Below are 14,408 nucleotides of genomic sequence, written 5' to 3'. Positions count from 1 at the left end.
GGCACGCCGCCGCTGCTATGGCTGCGGAGCTTGCCCACCTGCCCGCGGCGGCGCGGCACAGCTCGCCCGCCCCTCGGCGTCGTGGGGCTCGCCCGCCCGCCCCGCGGCGGCGCGGAGCTCCCCAGCCCTCGGCGGCGCGGCGCAGTTCGCCCGCCCTCGGCGTCGTGGGGCTCGCCCGCCCGCCCGTCGGCGGCGCGGAGCTCCCCTCCCGCGCGGCGCGGCGCTCGGCGCCACGGCCCGCCTCGCCACCGCAGCCTCGTCGAGGGGGGAGGGAGGACGGAGGAGAGAGCCGGCGCGGCGAGGGAGGAGGCGCGCACCACGGGAGTCGTCCCGCCGGGGAGGGAAGGGGAGGCGCCGCCGGGAGGGAGTCCCTCCGCTCGTGGCTCGCCCGGCCGCCGCCACTCCGCCGCCCCGCCTTGGCCACGCCGCCGCCGATGGAGAGAGCAGCGAGGGGGCGCGCCTCCCGTGAGCTCCGTCCCAACGCAGCCAGCGGCGAGGCCTCGACGCGGATTGGTGGCCCAATGGCCCTGCTCCGCCCAGGAGCTGGTGCCGCCCCGCCGCCCGCCGCTGTAGAGGGATGCCTGGGGAGAGAGAAGGGAGGAGAGAGAGGGTGGGGTGGTGGGTGTAAAAAAATAAATACTGTATGATATATGAGTCTCGTATGATGGTAGTTAGTATAGAGTGGAGAAGGATACATAGATGTGGAGAAACTGAATGTAACAGAGAGAATTTTAATGACTAGGTAAAAATATTTTTTTAAGGAAGAAAATAGAGTACCACCGGTGCTTACCACGGTAGCGGCACACCCTGGCGTCCGTGTACACCCTCCCCGGCTCGCAGAAGTATATCCCTCGGTCGGCGCGCAGTGCGCGTCCTCGGAGCACACGCACAGCCCCTCGAGCGCGCACCCGTCCCTCACCACGCTCACGCCGCCGGCGACCCCCAGCACCTGGTCGCTCCACTCGCTGGAGAAGAGCCTGTCGGGGTCGTAGGCGCCCTTCACCCTGAGGAACTCCCCAGCGCGCGCCGCGCCGAGCCTGCCGGCGGCGCCCTCGAAGGCGGCGTTCCGGTTCTTGCCCCAGTGCGGCAGGCCGCCGTACTTCCGCAGCGCCATCTGCTCGATCTCCTCCAGGGCGTCCTCGTGCAGGCGCGGCGCGGCGGGGTCGCGGCTCCGGTAGTAGGTCATGTCGAAGTCCACGCTGTCCTCGGGCTTCCCGAGCAGCGCTGCGGAGGCCCGCACGTAGCGGATGAGGACGCCGCCGTCCACCTCCAGGCCGCAGAGCGCCTCCGGGTCCAGGTCCCGCAGCCGCTGCACGTCGCGGATGAAGTCCGCGGCCTTGGACACGGGCACGCTGATGGCGGCCTGGAAGAAGAAGACGCCGCCGGGGACGCGCCGGTCCCACACGCAGGCGGTGAGCAGGGCGTTGTCGGGGCCGTCGAGGCAGCTCCCCGAGGACTGGATGCGGTTCTGGTAGCCGACCGCCGTCTGGCCGAGGAGCGTCGGCAGCAGGCCGTCCGCCGCCGTCAGGCCGTAGTTCGCGGTGGTGAAGAGCGCCGACGCCGTGACGGCGGTGGCGCACCTGAGCTGGGCGTCCCTTGTGGCTTCCGCGGTATCCTCTTCATCAAGAACACTTGCTTGCTGAGATTCGATCAATGGTGATTGGCGGCGTAGAGGTACCAGATTGTCTGACGGACTGGATGGCGAGCGTGGAGGTGGGCCGGAAGCCTACGAAATCGTTCACGGCGTCGCCGGGGCAACCGTCGGGGACGCGGTCGTCGATCCTGTAGACAGCCACGCGGTGGCCAGGGTACCACCAGATGTCGGCGAACTCGTGCTCGCTGGTGAAGGCCACGGCTCGTTCCGCCAGGTCGGAGTCGGAGGCCTTCCGGAACGTCCCCGAACGCTTGAACATCGGTTGCAGTGCCAGAGTGACCTGACCGAAAGAAGGCGAAATTGGTAAGTATTGGAACATCGTCACGTTAATTATATAGTTCCATAGTTTCCATGAAAACATTACAGGGAAAAACCTGGATTTATTTTCTCTACTCGATATAAATGAATCAATTAGGTATGTAACAAGGGTGCACGTGCCCCGAGCATAAGAGGTGCTTGACCAGTTGGCCCCTTCACCAACTCCCTCCCAGGATGGCACCCGCAGGTGCGGGTTTGGTGAAAACCCGTCCACAGGCAAACCCGCGAAATTGGAAAAAATTCACCCGCGAGCAAACCCGCGGGTGCATTTATGCACCCGCACCTGTGGATTTCGGGCGGGTTTCGGATGCCCGCGGGTCTAACAACAGATATAATAAAAATGTACAAATTCATCAATTTAACACAGTCAAATAACACATTTCTATAAATAATAAGAGCAAACTAACAACAAATCCATTAGTTCAAAGTAATAAGAACAAACTAACAATAAATTCATAAGTTATGTGCTCATTTTGTAGTTAGGATAGTTGGGATGAATCTTATTTAAGTAGGTTGGGTTGTGGTTTTTTTTTCCAGAAGGATGCGGGTCCACCCACGGGTGGAATCTCAAATCCGCACCCGCAATATGCGGGTGCGGATCCACCCACGGGTGAAATATCAGACCCGCACCCGCATCCATCGGGTTTAAAATCCGCAGATACCCACATCCGCGGATGAAATTGCCATCCCTACTCCCTCCCTCGGCTCCTTTTTTTCTTTTTTTAAGAAATTTGCAGGAGCACTGCACTGTCATTTAAGAAGAAAGGAGTAAATAGAGTGTATCATAAAGTTGATATTACATAAAAAATCAGAAACTCGAACACCAAAACAAAAGTAGAAAACAAATAATTAAACATTAAAAGAACTAGTAACCGTGCACGTGGGACGCGCACGTGCTATACGCCAATACAGCTGGTATGGAGACGAGCAACGGTGCCCCGCGCTTATAGGAGCATGACTTCTGCACCCATGAGGAAGACGGGCTCCCGTGGTTGTGGGCTTGTGGCGTTGTGGGAACAAGATCCGGCACGTACCCATCTACCCATCGCACCCATGTGTATGAAAGGCTCAATCAATTCAGAATTACATATTATTGGTTAAGTCATGCCAAACACTTGGTATAGAAAATAGAAATTGATGTCTCAACATTCAGATTTTGTTATATTGCTCCCACATACAAATAAAATCAAACCACCGTTTATAAGCCCAACCACTCCTAATTTTGTCTGACAAAATCACTGCCGAAATGCTAGAGCAACTGGAATAGCTTCACATACTGATGTGCACTCAGGTCCTATCTTAGGGCTTGTTTAGATCACTTTGTATTTTGCATTTTTGCATTTTTGGAAGGAAATTTTCAACATTTGAAGTATTAAATGTATACTAATCACAAAACTAATTACAGATCTCGTCTGTAAACTACGATACGAATCTAATGAGCCTAATTAATTCATCATTTGAGCATGTTTACTACAGTATTGCTGTAGCAATTTAGTGTCTAATCACGTCCTAATTAGGCTCATTAGATTCGTCTCGCGATTTACAGTCCATTTGTGTAATGCGATTTATTTTTCGACTACATTTAGTACACCATGCAAGCGATTTACAAAAATTTTACATTTTGAGATCTAAAAAAGTCATTAGCTGAAAAGAAGTTGAACTCATCGTGCTTTCACACTGCATGACTGCATCATGGTGTCCATCTTCAGCAGGACAAAAATGAATGCCAGATAGATTGGTGCATTCATTTTCCTTCGTATACAGGCCGTGTTTAGATCTAAAATCTCAAAATTCAAAATTTTTATAAATCATCTGCATGTTGTATTAAATATAGTTGAAAAATAAATCGCATTACATAAATGGACTGTAAATCGCGAGACGAATCTAATGAGCCTAATTAGGGCGTGATTAGACACTAAATTGGTACATTAAATCTACAGTAAACATGTGCTGATGATGAATTAATTAGACTCATTAGATTCGTCTTGTAGTTTATAGACGAGATCTATAATTAGTTTTGTGATTAGTCTACATTTAATACTTCAAATATTGAAAGATTCCCTTCTAAAATCCAAAATGAACTAAACACACCCACAATTGCAACAGATCAACTTCTACTGATAGCACAAATGGCTGATATTGAAGTAGTAACACCGCATCAGTCAAATAAAAAGCAAGGACTATTTCATCGCTTCAGTTGAATAGATTTGTTTACGTGAGCTTCTCCCAGAAACTTCATTGGGAATTAAAAAAAATTAACTTCACATTTCACATGACAGGGGTATAAACCCGGGATCCTTAGCGGGCCGGACTCGTACGATCGGAAGCCCGGCAGCCTCGCTAGGCCATGAATCGCGACGGCCCACTAACCGGCGCGGGAAGCTACCTTCGCTTCTAAGGCGACGATTCCAGGAGCCCGACCTCCCGAGACTCGTGGAAGCCCCCCGACCTAGCGCCCCAGGTCAGAGCCGTGCCTATGACCCAGGACGTGCGCTCCAAGAACGCCACGCCTCCTGATAGGCGTGCCAGCCAAGACAGGCCCCGTGTAGGCCCCAAGACGTCAGCTCTCCTTATCTTGCGGCAGGAGGTTAGCCAGCAGGATTCCCTGACAAGGGGACAGCGCCGCTCGCGCGGGCCCCGCGACACAACGGGAGGGGGCGTCCATAGACGCTGTCCCCCTCACCGTAATGATAGTTGCCTCTGCGCACCATCTCATTACGCCAGTGAGTGTGACCGGACGCATCCGGCCAGACCTCGGTAAGACACCCCTCACCAGGACCACCGTCCGGCTGACAAGAGCTACGCAGGGGAGGCGTGAGATAGCCCCGCGGACAAGGAACATAGGCTCCGGTGGACAAGACCGGAGGAGACCCCCCGAGTGACCAACCAAGCAGTCGCGCCGTCCGACTGAGCCAAGATGGGACAGTACCGGGGAACACGTCGCCCGAGAAGCCCGCCAGGATCATCCCTTGCCCTAGAAGATCGCCAAGATCAAGCCTGCCCACACCCGACCGACCGAGTGGGCCCCGGCTTGTAAGCTTCCCTCTGAACTTTGAGCACCCGGACTCGAGAGCAATAGAGCGAGAACACCACCCCCCATACTGGACGTAGGGCATTTCAGGCCCAAACCAGTCTAAATCCTTGAGTCTTTGCGTGCTAGACCATATCCAATCAAGCGCATAACAAACGAGCAATCGAGTAGTTTTGTAGTCGCCCATTTCCTGCAGCGACAGTTTTGGCGCCATCCGTGGGGAGCGCTTTGTGCGTTCACTGCTTCGGCGATCGGATGGTTTCGATCACCCCATTCACCGCTCCGGTGCGCGAGCCGCGGCGAGACGATCCGTTTCGTCTCGCTGGAGTTTCCCACGATCCCCTGTGACGGATTGTGGGCGCCTCCACCGTTCCCGCCTTCCCAGACCTTCCAGTTCGGAAGCCTGGAGTTCGTCACCGATCAGCTCGATGCACTGCACCTCCATGAGGAGGAGGCCGCTCCGGCGGACACAGAGGAGCCTTCTGCTCCCACCAAGCCTCGCGACCTGAGGCGTCGGCGATCAGTTCGCTGGCGCATCAAGAAGCGCAGGCCATCACAGCCAACCCGTGCGGTGCTCCGCCGCATCGCGCTCATGATGGCCTCCAACCCCGCCGTCGAGGACATCAACTTGGTCCTCTTCTCTCTGGCCAACGTCTCTCGACAGCTCGCGGGCGGGCCTCCGCTCTCGACACCTCGCTTGTTCTCAGAGCGACTCCCGTTTGGCCTATGCAACGCCGCGAGCGTCTACGCTCGGGAGGTGCGCAAGGCCGCCCAAGGGTTCCAGCCCGCGTCACAGTTCGTAGGCATGATGGAGAGCTACCCTGACTCTGTCCACGACCTCCTGTGCTTTGAGGATCCCCTGAGTGATTCCTTTAGCACGGGGGACAGCCACCTGGAGGGGATATCCGCGCCGCCGCGTATGTGCGCCATGGCCGACGGCGACCAGCCGCCGGAGGTGGTGCCGTCCGAGCAGGCGCACACCCCAGCGGACCACCGTGAGCGCGCGCTCGCCAATGCGCAGGCCCACGGCGAAGTTCTCCTCCATCGCCAACAGACGCCTCCGCCCGTGGAACAGCCCCCGCGGGCCCCCTCCGTGTTAAAAGGGATAAACCCCGCGGGTTTCGCGCGTCGGCGCGCACTCAGGGTGAACCATGACATCATCAACGACGTCCGCATGCAACTCCCGCAAGAGTTCCGTGCGGGCCAAAACATCACGGCGGCCGCATCCTCCTGCAGACGCTGCCAGAGCCAGAGGATCCGGCCCAAAGGGACCTTCACCGCCAGGTGAGGAACCTGGTGGAACTCGCCGCCGTCCAGTAGGCGGAGAGCTCCTTGCTACACCTCCGACAGGCCGCTGCCTCGTGTCCCGCTGGCAGCGCGAGCCACGGTGGGCGGGAGCCATCCGAAGTGCAGCGCACCCCACCTGCACGGCAGGCCGACGTGGGCGGCGCACCAGCCCCAGCGGCGGCATCCGCTCCTCTCCCGCCAAGGCCACCGATTCACGACCGCATCAGTCCCAACTACGATGCGCGCAGCGTGATCCGAGGTCGGCAGCACGCGAGGCACCACGCCGACATCTACCGCACGGCCGCTCGAGCAGAAGATGCGCGGGCATACGCGCCCAACCTGGAGCGCTCACCGCTCTAGCGTGGGGGACGCCCCTGCGACCCCGACGTGGATCGCAACCGGAGTCTGAACCCGGACCCCACCGGGCCAAACGCCTTCTCCAGAGTGATCCGGGGGGTGCCTTTCCCCCAACGCTTCCGACTGCCGGCGGACGTCGTGAAGTATACTGGGGATACGAACCCCGGCGTGTGGATGGAAGACTACCGGCTTGCATGCAGGGCCGGAGGAGCAAGCGACGATCGCTTCATCATCCAGTACCTTCCTATATGCTTGGGAGAGAACATCCGCGCCTGGCTGGATTTCTTGCCCGCCGACTCCATCGGTAGCTGGGCAGATCTCCGGAAAGTGTTCATCGGCAACTTTCAAGGCACGTACGTACGTCCTGGCAAATCCTGGGACCTCAAGAACTACAAACAGGAGCCCGGCGAGTCCTTGCGCGACTACATCCGGCGCTTCTCCAAGCAGTGCAACTCACTGTCGGGCGTCGTCAATGCCGACATCATCGGCGTGTTCCTCAGCGGGACGCACTGCAAGACCTTGGTCCACAAACTGGGGTGCCAGAAGCCTCGCACTACGCACGAGCACTTAGAGAGCGCCACCAACCACGCCTCCGGCGAGGAGGCGGTCGGGGCCGTCTTCGAATGCGACCAGCACACGGCGAAAGAGAAGAGGCGTGACCGCGATAGGCCCTGCTCGGGCTGCGAGGACAGGAAGAACAAGAAGAACCGCCGACCACCCGCCGCCGGCGAGGTCGCGGCGACCGAGCGCCAAGACAAGCGTCCGCCGAGAAACGACCACTTCAACCAGCTCCTGGAGAAGTCGTGCACCAACCATGGCTATCCGGTGAACCACAAGTTCAAGGATTTTGGTATGATGAAGCACCTCCTCCGCAGGACAGCCAAGACCGATGGCGACGGTCGCGACAAGAGGCCTGACGCCGACCAGGACAAAGGGAAGCCGGCGGAAGGAGAGTTCCGGAATGTGTATCGGTGCTTAGTGATCATCGGCGGCCTGGAGGACGAGTGCTCCAAGCGACTGCAGAAGGTTTGGCTCCGCGAGGTATGTGCTACCGCAAGTTCCATTCCTAGAAAGTTGAAGTGGGCGTCCACGCCCATTATTTTCGATCAGGACGACCATCCAGCAAACGTCCCTCGACCTGGGAGCTATCCCCCTGTCGTTGACCCCGTCGTCAGCAACATGCGTCTGTCCAAGGTACTGATGGACGGGGGCAACAGCCTCAACATCCTCTACGTCGATACCTTGGAAGCCATGGGAATCCCACGAGCCTGCTTGCGGGAATCCCTCTTCCCCTTCTACGGCATCTTGCCGGGCATGAAGGTATGCCCGGTCGGCAACGACATCTTGCCGGGCATGAAGGTATACCCGGTCGGCAACATCGACTTACCGGTCATGTTTAGCAGCAAATCCAACTTTCGCACCGAGACCCTCACATTCGAGGTGGTGGACTGGAAGGGGGTGTATCATGCCATTCTTGGGCGCCCCGCCTACACCAAGTTCATGGCGGTGCCCAACTACACCTACCTCAAGCTCAAGCTGCCGGGCCCAAACGGTGTCATCACCGTGAGCGGCTCTTCGAACAGGCCTACGTAAGCAGCCGCTAGTACTATGACCTTGCCACAACAGCGGCAAACTCGGCTGAGATTGGCCAACTTCGTGCCACCACCGCCGAGTGCCGCCCTGACCCTGGCAAGCCTAGCCAGGCACCGGCCTTCGTCTCAACCGACGAGACCAAGTCGGTCACGGTCGACGACGCCGACCCAACCAAGACGGTGCGGATCGGCTCCCAGCTACCGGCCAAATAGGAACATGCGCTCGTCGACTTCCTCCGTGCCAACAAGGACACTTTTGCCTGGAATCCGTCCGACATGCCGGGCATCCCAAAGGAGGTCGACGAGCACGTGCTCCGCATTTTGCCGGGATCGAAGCCCGTCCAATAACGACTGCGCCGCTTCGACGACGAGAGGCGCAGGGCCATATGAGAGGAGATAGCTAAGCTTTTAGCTGCCGGCTTCATAAAAGAAGTCTACCACTCCGACTGGCTATCTAACCCAATCCTCGTAAAAAAGAAAACCGGTCAATGGAGGATGTGTGTTGATTACACCAGCCTGAACAAGGCTTGCCCCAAAGACCCTTTTTCTTTACCTAGGATAGATCAGATAATCGACTCCACCTCCGGGTGCAAAATCCTGTCTTTTCTAGACGCTTACTCGGGCTATCACCAGATAGCGATGAAGGAATCCGACCAGCTCGCGACATCCTTCATCACACCGTTTGGCTCATACTGCTACGTATCGATGCCTTTCGGTCTCAAGAATGTAGGGGCAACATACCAGCGATGCATGCAAGCCTGCTTTTCTGACTAGATCAACCCGCCGATCGACCCCGACCGGCCGGACGCGCCTCGGGCGACGGTTGCGGTCTACGTTGACGACATCATCGTCAAAACACCACACGTGGACGACCTAGTCGCCACCCTGAGTGCTACGTTTGCAAATCTCAAGAGATTCAACATCAAGTTGAATCCCGAGAAATGCACATTCGGTGTGCCCAAGGGCAAACTTCTTGGGTACATGGTGTCCGAGCGTGGCATCGAAGCCAACCGCGACAAAATTGCAGCCATCACCAACATAGGGCCCATCCGCGGCGTTAAGGGTGTCCAGAGGTTAACCGGGTGCCTGGTGGCGCTCAGCCGATTCATCTCCCGGCTAGGAGAGTGAGGCTTACCGCTGTACAAACTCCTCAAGAAATCCAACACCTTTGTCTGGACAGAGGAGGCACAGGTGGCCCTCGACCGCCTCAAGGCCCTCTTATCCTCTCCGCCGGTGCTCGTCGCACCGGACCCCTGTGAACCCCTTTTGCTCTACTTAGCAGCCACTAACCATGTGGTCAACACCGCCTTGGTCGTCGAAAGGGAAGAACAGAGACATGCCCTTAAGGTCTAACGACCCGTTTATTTCGTGAGCGAAGTGCTGACCGACACCAAGTCGCGGTACCCACAGACACAAAAACTTCTCTACGCCATCATCATGGCGGCCAAGAAGCTGCAACACTACTTCACCGAGTACGAGGTGTCGGTCGTCACCTCGTTCCCACTCGGAGAAGTTGTTCGCAACCGCGATGCCATGGGAAGGATTTCCAAATGGCCAGTCGAGTTGATGGGCTATGACGTCAAGTTCGGGCCACGCACGGCGATAAAGTCCCAGGCCCTGGCCGATTTCATTGCTGAGTGGACGGAAGTCCAAGCTCCGACCCCAGAAATCTCTCACGAGTACTGGACCCTCTACTTCGATGGGTCAGTCATGGGACCCGGCGCGGGAGCCGAGGTCGTCCTGGTCTCCCCAGAAGGAGGCAAGTTCTAGTACGCAGTTTGCCTCCACTTTCCTGCATTCAACAATGTTGCAGAATATGAAGCACTCATAAGCGGCCTCCGCCTAGCCATCGACATCGGAGCAACCCGCCTGTACGTCTACAGCGACTCCAAGCTCGTAGTTGACCAGGTCATGAAGAACTCCAACTACGAGAGCCCCCTCATGGACGCATATTGCCAAGAAGTCCGCAAGCTAGAAGGGAGATTCCGGCGTCTGGAGCTCCACCACATCCCACGGAATCAAAACCCCGATGCGGATGCTCTCGCAAAAATGGCCGCCGAGCGCAAGCCGGCGCCCAGTGGCGTTTTTGTCAATGACCTGAACGCGCCGTCGGCGCGAGAGAAGCAGCCGGCCGCAGACAGAGCAAAAACAGAGGATGCAAAGCATGCGCAAAAAACAGAGCACGCTCCCTCCGACCCAGCCCCCGACCAGGTACCCGGGGGCCCAACCTGTCTCGCTAGAAAACAATCCGAGCAAAGCCGTGCAGATAACACAGATTGGAGAGCCGACCTATTGGCTTACCTCCTCCACAAAGTCCTCCCTGAGGACTGTAACGCAGCCCACCGGATAGCCCGACGAACCAAAACCTTCGCAGTAATCGACGGCGAGCTCTACAAACGCAGCCCCTCAGACACTGGCATTCTCATGAAATGCATCTCCATTGCCCAGGGCAAGGAGCTCCTTCTCGAGATACACGCCGGGATCTGCGGACACCACGCTGCACCACGCTCCTTGGTCGGTAAGGCCTTCCGACAAGGATTTTACTGCCCAACAGCCCTGCGCAACGCAGAAGACGTCGTCCGTGCATGCAAAGGCTGCCAGTTCTACGCCAAACAAACCCACCTGCCGGCCCAAGCCCTTCAGACCATTCCCATAACATGGCCATTCGCCGTATGGGGTCTAGACATGGTGGGGCCACTCAAGAAGGCACCAGGAGGGTTCACACATCTACTTGTCGCAATTGACAAGTTCACCAAATGGATAGAGGCAAAACCGATAACCACAATCGACTCCAAGGAAGCCGTCAAGTTCTTCTTGGACATCGTGTACAGATTCGGCGTGCCCAACTCCATCATCACCGACAACGGGACCAACTTCACAGGTCACTACTTCCAAGAATTCGCGGATGGATACGGGATCTGGATTGACTGGGCATCGTTTGGACACCCGCACACAAACAGGCAAGTAGAAAGAGCTAACGGCCTAATCCTCCAAGGGCTCAAACCGTGTATTTTTGAAATGCTCAAAATGTTCGCGGGTTATTGGGTGGAAGTGTCAGACCCGGGGCAGCGGGACTGTTTATAGGCATAGAATGTTCTAGAGTAACGGATAGCTCATGGATGTACCTTACCTCTTTTTTAACTACTTGGATAGGCGTAGAACTAGCTGCAGTACAAAGGAAACTACCCGATCGTGTTGTAGTAGGACTCCAACTGTACTCAGCTAGAACTTTCCATGTAACCATGTCTCCACGGATATATAAGGGTGGGCAGGGATCCCCTCCAAACAATCATCAACACCTAAGGCAATACAAACCACACAAGACGTAGGGTATTACATAAACTCATGGCCCGAATCTGTCTAAACCTTTGTGTTCCTTGTACCATCAAGTTCCAGAGCAGTCGATCCCTACCTACAAACCCTACTGCTAAGGGTATCCCTGAGCAGGCTTGGCGGTAAACACCGACAGCTGGCGCGCTAGGTAGGGGATTCAGCGAGTTCACCAACGAATTCGATGGCCGGATCAAGCAACGCCAACAGCGTGCCAGAAGGCACGACTCTCATTTTCGGTTCCTGGGCTTGCACGGCTGACGGAACAGGAGGCTTTTCCAGACACCTTGTCACGCCTAACTCGCCTAGATCGAAAACCCGCTCCCAACTCGCCGACATCTGCGAATTTGCGGATCTCGACGAAAAGAGTGTTCTACCCGAACTCGACTCGGACAACCCGGAAAACGTAACAACTCAAAACCTAACTCTTGGTTCGGTTGAGTTTGACACAAATTTTGATTCCGAAAAGCCTTACTTTTCCAAAACTCTTGGAAAATACCTGGCTCATCTCAAGACGATCAAACGCCCTAAGATCAAAAACTCAGAACTACTCGCCGGAGTGGATCAAGTTTCACGATCGATAGATGACTGCATCAAACTTGCAGAAACCGCTCTCAGCCCATCTGCACCACAACAGAACCCTAAAGCACTAAACCCACCGCAGAAGAGGTCGGGTGATATGCTCTCAGGGATCGATCGGATAAATTCGAAGCTTGCCAACTGCATTAAGGTGGCTGAAAGCACTCTGCAAAACAAAGAGCAGAAATCAGGAGGAGGAATCTTTTGGGGAGCTGGTGAGACAAACCCCCAGCTTGTTCGGATGGGACCGTCTGTCTCCAGGATACCTCAGATCCCTTCACCGAAACCTGCTCACACTCGGACTCCGAAACCAGTCGAGTCCAAGTTTGATCAGGATTTTGATCGCTTCATGAATGGTCTCGAGAACTTTGAATCGTTCGACGATCTTGAAGAGTGGTCAGACAACATCGAGCTGTTCATGGACGCTATGGCCAAACCAACCGAGCATGCTGACGCTCTTTGGGGACTGATCAAGCTTAAAAAAGGAAAAGCCAAGGCTCCAGAACAACCCAGTGATTCAATCTATGATAAACCTTGGATCAAGGAGTCTGAGGGGCTGACTCCTACCCAATCATGGCTACACTGGATGAACGAGAACGCCCTCCGTGTTGAGATGGGCATCCCGCTTCTCACTCACCCAAAGCATACATACTCTAAAATCTGTGGCCTAACTGATTCTGAACCCGATTACTCTTCCAACTCAGAGGATGAGCTGGATAATCTAATCCGGTACAGCAAGCAAGTCGAGTCCAACTCGGCCAAGAACTCTAAGTCCGATCAGGACTCTCTCCCTAACCTGATCATATATGCAACCCCGCAAGGACGTATAGTGCATCTAGGGAAGGCTCAAGATCCCAACGCTTCCGTCCCACAGCTAGCGGATCTGCCGTACCAACAGAGCACTCCTTTAGACCCGTCCTCAAGCAACAAAACCAAGAAGTCCAAGACCTCTGCCGTGAAATCCTCATGGTTCGTATCACCGAAGAACCTGAGGGTGATCCCCCGGAGCGTCTCAACCTCGACGACTACAATTCCGACAATTTCGACGAGTAGCTTTCCGACAACATGGAAACCACTCCTCCTACAATCACAGAAGCCCAAGTTACTACCAAGGAGAATCTACCTGCTCCTCCTGCTCCTCCAGCGGTGACCGTCACGGTCCAACTGGACGAGCAGCATCCAGCAGAAGATCTCTATGAACGTCATCGCCAGCTCAACCAGAAGAGGGCGTTCAGACGTCAGCGCCTCGCTAACAGCCTACAGGAACAGCAATGCGACAACTACGACTACTCCAACTGCGACCTCTAATGTGTGATCAACGTTGGGCGCGATGCGCGCAACATCATCATCGCAAGGAGAAATGAACGAGAGGAAGTCGAGGCGTACATCCCTTCTTCCAACTACCGCATCCCGCCAAAGGCTTCCTCATCCTTCAAGAAGCACAAGCCGGCAACCACCAGCACCCGTCCTCATGGTAAACCACGCACCCAGCATCAAGCTGAATCATCTCAGAGCGGAAACAGGATCAACAAAGTGTAACACCCTAATTTAAATTTCAGTATTTAATAATAAATTTAATGGGTTTATTAAATTTTCTAGGATTTAATTTGCTTAGCCTTGCATTTATAGTTTATTTTTGCTTCATAAAGTAATTAAAATTTATTTTAGGGCTAAAACGTGTGTGCATTCATGCTGGTGCATTATTTTTATTTGGTTGAGTGTGTTAGGGTTGAATTCAAATTTGAATTCGAATTCAAATAGGTTGAGTGTTGTTTGAAAAAGAAAAGGGAAAGGAAAATAGAAAACCCAACCCCGACCCAAACCCACCTCAGCCCAGAAAGGAAACCCGGCAGCCAACCCTCCTACCTCGGCCCAACATGCGCCTCTCCCAACACACCCAGTCCGGCCCAACCTTTCTCCCCGTCCCTGCCAAAGCCCAACGTCGGCCCAACCCAGCTCCACCACCTAGCAGCCGGTTCCGCAGCTCTGCGAGACTGCAGCACCAGCACCAGCGCACTGCGCCTCCTATTTCCCGGGCCCCTCCTTCAGCCTTCCACCCACGCGCGCCCCCCTTCCCTCCTTTGACAGGCCGGCCCAGCATCCCGCGTGGCCCAGCAGTCAGCCAACGTGCCTCCTCCCTCAGCCGCAGACCCGTTCGACCCATCTGTCTGTCACGGTGGCCCAGCGCACGCGCTGCGGCACACACTTCAGACACAACCCGCGCACGTTCCTCTCTTCCCGGTTCCCCGCTCCGACTGGC

At 55.7% G+C, this 14,408-nt stretch overlaps 1 protein-coding gene across 1 annotated transcript; it reads right to left on the bottom strand.

The window, feature by feature from the left end:
* Positions 1 to 526: 526 nt before the first annotated feature.
* On the bottom strand, positions 527 to 1,913 carry LOC120667685 (probable truncated L-gulonolactone oxidase 7, mitochondrial). The gene is given in 3 exon segments (XM_039947711.1): positions 527 to 845; positions 848 to 1,726; positions 1,770 to 1,913. Coding segments are annotated over 3 exon segments (1,137 nt in total). The 3' UTR covers positions 527 to 731.
* Between the last annotated feature and the right edge of the window lie 12,495 nt (positions 1,914 to 14,408).

This window comes from Panicum virgatum, chromosome 3N (genome assembly GCF_016808335.1).
Source record: "Panicum virgatum strain AP13 chromosome 3N, P.virgatum_v5, whole genome shotgun sequence".
Taxonomy (NCBI): domain Eukaryota; kingdom Viridiplantae; phylum Streptophyta; class Magnoliopsida; order Poales; family Poaceae; genus Panicum; species Panicum virgatum.
The sequence above is the reverse complement of the archived record's forward strand: the minus strand, read 5'-3'. Positions and strand labels throughout refer to the sequence as shown.